The 8,006-nt window shown below is 34.4% G+C and overlaps 1 protein-coding gene across 8 annotated transcripts; it reads left to right on the plus strand.

Annotated features, from left to right (window-relative positions):
• Nucleotides 1-820: 820 nt before the first annotated feature.
• LOC148915740 (nudix hydrolase 25-like) lies at nucleotides 821-3,215 on the plus strand. 8 transcript variants are annotated; one of them, XM_089055451.1, is made up of 6 exons: nucleotides 821-1,121; nucleotides 1,293-1,404; nucleotides 1,970-2,081; nucleotides 2,170-2,270; nucleotides 2,629-2,693; nucleotides 2,956-3,215. In XM_089055451.1, exons 3-6 carry the CDS (start codon nucleotides 1,977-1,979, stop codon nucleotides 3,039-3,041), a joined length of 357 nt encoding a protein of 118 aa, XP_088911577.1. In that variant the 5' UTR covers nucleotides 821-1,121; nucleotides 1,293-1,404; nucleotides 1,970-1,976; the 3' UTR covers nucleotides 3,042-3,215. The 8 variants fall into 8 exon arrangements, 7 of the variants coding, with proteins under 7 accessions (XP_088911577.1, XP_088911574.1, XP_088911575.1 ...); XM_089055449.1 differs by having other exon boundaries at nucleotides 822-1,121; nucleotides 1,296-1,404; XM_089055446.1 differs by having other exon boundaries at nucleotides 823-1,121; nucleotides 1,293-1,432.
• The last annotated feature ends 4,791 nt before the right edge of the window (nucleotides 3,216-8,006 follow it).

Consider the following 8,006-nt stretch of genomic DNA (forward strand, 5'->3'; position numbering starts at 1 on the left):
ACATTCAAAACATGATCATGGGTATTAATAAATTAAAAATAATAAATTTAATTTTAATCCCCTCAACCCTAACTCACGAGTTTAATTAGATATAATTAGAAGAGTGAACATATTGAAAAAGAAAGAACAAGAAAATTATACCTCAATGCTATTCCGTCTTTGTAGGCTACTATGCCCGTGAAAAGTCTCGCTTGGTGCCTTATATAGTTTTCAAAATTTAATCTTTCTGGGAAGCTTGAATAAACTGGGAAACCTGATTGAACTTAAGAAGAAAAAAGGAAACTTGCAATGCAAAAGTGAATAATCTAGGAAACCTGATCGAACCCAAGAAGAAAAAAGTAAACTTGCAATGTAAAAGTGAATAAACCTAAGAAGCATGGATACGCTGTTTGAGGTTCAGTATTACATATCGAATCTGTTGTGAAATACGATACGTGTCAAATACATATTCAATTCAGCGAATACGGTCAATTACTAACGGATACGCGAATTTGATATTACCACTACTACAAATTTGCTAATAGACTACACTGCATAAGCATCGGGAAATTAAATAGAGGATGTTATTCTGGTATTAGCCATCAGACGAAAAAAAAAACAGGGTCATAGGTACCTAAAGAACAATGTAATGGTGATGCTGATGCGTATTACAAGGTTTTAGCATCAGCAACGTAAAATAATGATGCCTATTAAATATATTTTTATTTAGCGCTTCTTCTCCGTTGCCTTTTACAAAACACGCTAACTACTGTTCAACAAAAAAACACGCGTCGTAATTTTTTTTTTTGTGGGATTTTTAGCGCCTCGTTTTCAGGATGAAAATTTGGCCAACTGATATCGTTTCCCCTTCTCTCATATTCACGCTCGCCTCCTTCCTTATGTTTTGCCCTAACTCTCACTCTCTCTCTCTCATATCTCGGTACTCGACGCTCTCTTCTTTCACTAGCAATATCCACTGCGACTTCTTCCTTTAATATATCTCTTTCGCTCTTCTTCTATTTTTCGAGAGCCACAACCCAGATCTAAGACAACCCCCTCTCTCTTTCAAGCGCCACAACCCAGATCCGAGCGGAACGGCGCTAGAAGAGACTGGGATAGAATCTGCTGAAATTATTGCTGAGGTTAGTTTGGAAATCTGGCTAAAATCCCATAATCACCACTATGAAAATACTGAATTTGTAAAACTCCAGTGTATCATGAAGTAATGGCTTGGATGGAGTTCAAAACTTCTAAATTATAGTCAAAATATGCTGCATGCTTCATAACTATGCTGAGCAGCTGAATTTTCATAGCAGTCAATCTTCCACGCTTAAGACTGAGGTTGTGTGTATTGACAAGTTCCGAATTGGTTGACATATGACTTTCCGCCTGCTGTGAAGACCAAAGTAAATCGTCTCTTGGGAGGTGAATGGCAAGGGCAAGCACAAAAATGGCATGTCCTTCTTCCTTCACATGCACACACTTCATGAATTAAAAACAATATCCATTCTTCTAAGACCTGCCTTCTTAAGCTTGCAAGTATGTAATGTTGTATTCTCAGCACATTAAGAGACAATTTCCTCATTGTAATTGCAGATCTTTATTAATGTGATTGTCATTGCATGTACTCTGCTGTTTCTCCTTATATGATCATGTTATTGAGGATGTGTATATTCTGTTTTTCTACGAACTCCTGACATGTTTAGTGGCTCACTCTGGTGCCTGGGGCATAACCACAAGTGCTTTGAGCCATCTGGGGACTTATGGGACATGAAAATGAAATGTCTTTGTATGGTTCAACTGAATTATAGAATTGATATTGAGCTTGCTTACCATGTATATTCAGTTACATCAGGCTTCTTCTCTCGGTGGAAAATTAATGTGCTTCCTTTGCTTATATAGATCTGTAATTTTTCTCCGAATGGATGGAAATAAGAGATGCAAAAGTTTCTGCTGCTGCTGCTTAACAATGAATTTGGGCACTTGACAGGTTTCTTATGAGATTCACAAAAGATGAGAGTGAAATCAACTTAGCCAATGGGGCAGCTGATCCAGAATTTGCAGAGTGGAAATGTGCGAGCCCTGAAGAAGTTATTGAGCAGGTGTGCTGAAAAATAATCCTTCCGGTTAATTTAATTGAATCATTGTGTTTTGTGGACATAATCAGATATGGGTGGTTACTAATCACAGGCAGTGGACTACAAGAGGCCAACATATGAGGAAGTTATCAGGACCTTCCAGTCCTACTTCGACGGCAGTGCTTTATCGACAAAGTGTAAATCCACAAAATGGTGAATGTTGTTGTTGGTGTGCGTCTTGTGTGGTTATGTTCACCTTCTTAACTCATTTTACCGACTGAATTTGGATCAACTAGAACTGCTGCTTATTGTAAATGATAATGAGAACTTCAAATTAGATCTTTGTGTTGTTATAACAGTAAAATCTATGTGGAATTACTTGAAAGGTCAGGGAAAAAAAAAAATCTCATAATGGAAGTTGGACAATTCTGTGTCTTCCCTCTTAGACTGTTATTTAGGTGCAGTTACTTTCCTTGCCAGTGAAGTAGCTCTTGGTTTTTTATTCTTGGAGGTGGTGACCTACAAATTCGGTTTTTCCAATTTTCTGATTTTGGTTTGTTGTGGATTGTAGGTTCTTTGCTTGGGGATTGTGCTATCCAATTAAGTTGGGGGTTTTGTTTGGTTCTGGAAAAAAAGGTTAAGTAAAAAATGTTTAAATATTCTGCTTTTGTTGGTTTTGGTATGTTAAATTAATTGGAAATCAGGTGTAGATGTGAAATTAGATGTAGAGGCATGGCCGTATATAATCTAGATAAGGGAGTGAGGGAGACTCAGATGAGATATGTGATTTGGTCATATGTAATGTTTGAATGAGGCTTTTGTTTTGTTTGATTTAATTTGATAATTGAGTGGATTAAATTTGTTGAGGAAGTGTTTCATTTAATTCTTGTTTGCGCAGGGGCTAAGTTGGGGCTGTTTGTTGGAAGGTTAGGAAAAAAAGAACCTCATAATCGAACCTGCCCAGTCTTGGTGATATGCATGTGAATTTTATTCGTTGCTGACAATTTCTAACAGTTTTGTATTTTATCCTTACGGATTTGGTTAAGTGGTGGACTTTTGACAAATTTATCTTTGCTAACAGATTTGTGTTCTTTTCATATACTGGTTGTTAACAGGAATTGGCTTGCTTATTTGCAATTGTATCTTTGCTTCTTCTAATATTCATTTTTTAAGTTTTCTGTTTTACTTAGTCTGAAGAGTCTAATGCAGAGCAAATCCTCTGTTTTACTTTTTAGTTTTATCTCTCATTTGATTTTGTTTTATGCTTGTTCATTTGAGCTCTAGGCTTAATCAAATTCCAACTCCCTCTAACTTATTAGTATCAGATAAACAATGTTGCTTTACCAAGTGTTGAAAAAACTGTAATTTTCTGTTGTGTTTCGTATACTAAAAGTTCACGCTGATTATGAATCATCGTGTATACATTTTCTCTCCCTCCCTTACATCTTACATCTCCCCTTTCATTATTCTATCGTATTTTTTATGATCTGGTTTGGTTCCTTTTGGTTCTATAGAACATTCAAGCGTGTGCGATTTTCTTCTTATTCCCTTTGGTTAAGTCTTCCAATGAGTGGTTCTCTTTTAAGGATGTGCAGGTGTATGTTTCTATGTAGTGGTTGTTAATTCTGCACCTATCTAGCAAAAATTATGGATGAAGTTCTATTCAAACTTTGGTTTTATTAGCCAAGTACCAGTTCATTGATGAATTGGTAGTGTCTACAGTGACAATGAAATAATTTTGGTGTCTTTTTATTTTCAGGGTAATGATCAATGTGTTAGACCCAAAGGTATACGTCATTTTAGTAATCAAATGTTCATATATTGTAAGAAAGTGTCCGTCGACAAATGCATTTTTCCTTGTAGTCTGACATGTAAGCTTTTCAATGTTGGTGTTGTAGCCTATATGCTATTTCTTTTCCAGCTTTTTAATGTGGGACAATTTGAAGTTTGGACTATAAATGATGTATTTTGAAATACGATGACTTTATTTTTATTTTTATTTTTATTTGGGATTACAAGAGATTACTTGCAGGGGAACAAAAATATGCATTTGGTACATTGCTTGCTTTAATTTGTCTATAATTCTTAAAACTGATGCCTTAAAAAGTTGATGCTATTTGGGACAAATGAATACATATAATTCTTCAAATTTATGCCTTAAAAATATGAGACATCACAAACCTAGATTCGACTTAAGTGCATTACACATATGGTATCACCATTAGTAAAGTGGCGAAGTTATAACTGTAAATAAGCATCAGGTATAACATTATCTTGTTGTTTTTACCTCTTAAGACATGAGGAAATATATAATTAGTGTAGTAAATCTTGTTAAAAGGCATCGAAAATATGTATAAAACGATGCCCTTAACAATTAGACACTAGAATGGGCCAAAAAAACTGATGTGAAATATCTTAAAGACATCGAATAATAATGCAGGACAAGTGAAGTGGCTCTTCTAAAGACACTGCTGCTTATGATATGAATAAACTACAACATTAATGAAAATACCGATGTTAAACGTGTTACAGACGTCTAATTTTTATGATATGAATAAACTACAACATTAATGAAAATACCGATGTTAAACGTGTTACAGACATCTAAAAAGAAGAATTAGATGAAGTGGTTCTACTGAAAAGAACGGACAATCGTTGTTGTTGTAGTCAAAGACATTGGAAGTCAACAAAATTTGGACGAAAGTCCACAATTGAAGCTTTAAAATACTTTCCCTTGCCTAGGTAACTTAGCCCAGTCCTCATGACAAAAAATATAACTGCCTAGCTCATTCTTCCTTACCCAATCCAGTTTTATCACCCAAGAGAAACAAAACGAAAAAAGAAAATTATCTCCTCCACTCTCTCTCTCTCTCTCTCTCTCTCTCTCTCTCTCTCTCTTTTATAGTTAATTTGTAGACAAAAAAAAAACGAATATATATTATTTATTTTAGGATAAATATCTAAAACTAATCTAATATATGATAATAACATATAATTACTAAGCTATTTAAAACAAACAGTAGAAAACGGACACACCAAATATCTAGGATTCTGAAATGTATTTTAAAAACAATTGTGCTGTAGAAAACGGACACACCAAATATCTAGCTTTAAATTGATTTTGTAATTAATTTGTTGGTCGCCTTTGAGGAATTAAAGATTTAAATCTCTTCCAAAACGGTTAGCTATAATAATAATACCACATAAATTTGTTTGTAGGTTTGCCCAAACGTTAGCAGCAAATTATAAAAATATAAATGTACCAACAATATTTAAAGTAATTGAAATTGCATAGACAACATGAAAGCTTTAAAGTGCATCTACTCAAAATAAATCGTAATTTTCATTTTGAATATCCAATACAAATGCAAAAGCTTTAGTCAAAGAGTTAAAAGGTATTAAAGCAATAGGAGTACGGGAAGAAAACAACTTTAACATACAAAGGCTTTAGATTGTTATGAAAAATATATTTTTCCTTTTCCATAAAGCCAAATACAAAAACTTTATATTATAAATAACATATAAACAAATTGGAAAGCTTAAAGTACAATGAAATTGAAGAAAACAAATTAATAGGTAAGTAAAAACAAAATAGATAATAAGTAAGAAAGTAAGTTTAGTACAGTAAAGCACGTCAAATACATTGTCCTAAAGCCTTTGTAGTCCCTACGTGCATGTATTGGCGGTCTACAAAACTCCAAAATACGACCCCTTGTACTCAAGATCCGCTATGAGCACGTTCATAAACGGATATAGATATCCATGTCACAGAACCGTTGCCAAAACTAATAATATAAGTAGAGAAAATATAAAATGTAGAAGAGGAGAATCAGATTGTGGTATGTGATATTCTGATGGGGTTGTGGTTGTACAAATGTGAAGAAGGTGTAGCCTTTTATAGGCATCCAATAACATGTAACATTCACCACATTAAACTAGAAAATTAAGTAGAAATAAAACCTGAAAATTAAATATTTATAACCCCCACAATAAATAAAATAAAACAGCCAAAACAATAAATAAATTAGTTAAATTTTAAAAAAAAATTTTAAAAAAAACTCCAACACTACGATCAATAATCACGAACCAGATAACATTCAATTGTTTTCAATAATACCAATAAGTGAATTTTAAGATCATCTTTTCCCTTTAAATAAAATCGTAATATCTCAACCCATGAACAACATACCTATTTTCCTTTACTCACTCTGTAATTAAGACTTATTGATGGGAATATTGTGGGAATTGTATTGTGTAGAGATTTCTAAAAACTCTACAACCAAACTTTGAGAGTATAAATCACCTAGCATGCCATGTCTAATATGAAATCAAAGTAAGAGCGGAAGCATTAAATAAACTAGGGATTCATGCAAGTCTCATTTGATCCCAACTTTATAAGTTTATGAAAGTGTGCACCAAGAACTCTCTAAATCCTATTTGAGAGAAAGATAAGATGTTCATACCCTTGGAGCAAATCTTGAAACCAAGAATGGTGTTCAAGTAGAGGGAGTGGTCCCTTTGTTGTTGGCTCTTCCTTTGATGTTGATTCTCCACCTTGTAGTTCTCCAAATAGGTACAAAGATATGCACCTCCCCAAAGCTCTTCACCACAGATTGAATGGGATGAGAGAATGAGTAGACAAGTGAAGAGTGGTGCTAGCACCTTCACTTGGTGTGATAGATTCAAGGGGTTAGGGAGAGAGACCTTGATGTTTTCTCTCTTCCAATTTCACCAACTTGAAAAACCCTAGGATGATAGGATTCTATAGCTACACACTTATAGGATCAAAAATGTCACAAGAGTGACAAAATTGCCCCCAAGCCCTGGTGTAGCCACACCCCCCTTTGTGTGTCATCTTTTGCTATCTTGGTCCAACACATTAATCCTATAATGTGTCACATATGTGCCTAAGTCCATATGGTCAAATCCCTTTTGAATTTCCAAGTCATATGGAACCTTTAATTAAAGTTTCATAACTTTAATTGAATAATTAAATTAATCTAATCAATTTAATTACTCTAGTAACGTGACTAATTCAATCACTCACTTGTCTAATGAGTGTTGGTCCCGGGTCATCCTTAGTTGACCGTGTCAAGTGTCGGGTCAATCGTTTGACCTTTGACTTTTGAGATTGACCTTTGACTTTCAGATTGACTTTGACAAAGTCACAAAATCATTCATTCTCTTCATAATTTCCTAATCGATTCCCTTTCTGTGTGCGATCTTATAGGTTCTAATTAGCGAGGTAGTGGGTATGAATGATTCGCTCTAAATCAAGTGTGAATATTGTATCCCTCCATACAATTCTCCATATTGGCGAAGTCTAATTATAATTAGTCCTTACAGGGCTTCCATAAGCCATGAGTGATACCTAGCAGTATGTCATGGCTACCCAAACTAAAAATAACTCATTTAGAGAACCTAGTCAGTTTGTAATTACAATGCAATTTGATCATTCTCTAATTCAATACTCTATGTCATATTCTCGGGATATGGTAAACTTGTGTCAAAATCCCTAATATGACATTTCTTGATTATATGATTCAATTTGATGAAATTGCAAATTTTCTTGTTTCAATTTCCATCCAATACTTTGGCCAAAGATTCACGAATCATATCTTTAGAGTATTCTCTCTTCTTACTAAGAGCAGAGATTCCTCCTTGTACATTCACCTGTCTCTGCGTACACGCTGAGAATCTTGAGGAACACCTTTCACTCACATCATTTTGATACGACCGTATAGTGCTCTCAAAGAGAAACAATACACAAAACAACTGTGATGTTTCATGTCTAAGGATTAATTTGCATTATCACAACTTAGAATTCTTTGTTTGACACTTGTGAATAAGACTTCCATACAAGAATTCTGGAGTTGATCTCGTTCAGTGGACTCCATCTTCTATAAGACTTCCATCCATGTGTCGGGTCGTTATTAGGAAGTCATAATT

The sequence above is a fragment of the Prunus mume genome, linkage group LG6 (genome assembly GCF_029339155.1).
Source record: "Prunus mume cultivar Tortuosa linkage group LG6, ASM2933915v1, whole genome shotgun sequence".
Classification (NCBI taxonomy): Eukaryota; Viridiplantae; Streptophyta; class Magnoliopsida; order Rosales; family Rosaceae; genus Prunus; species Prunus mume.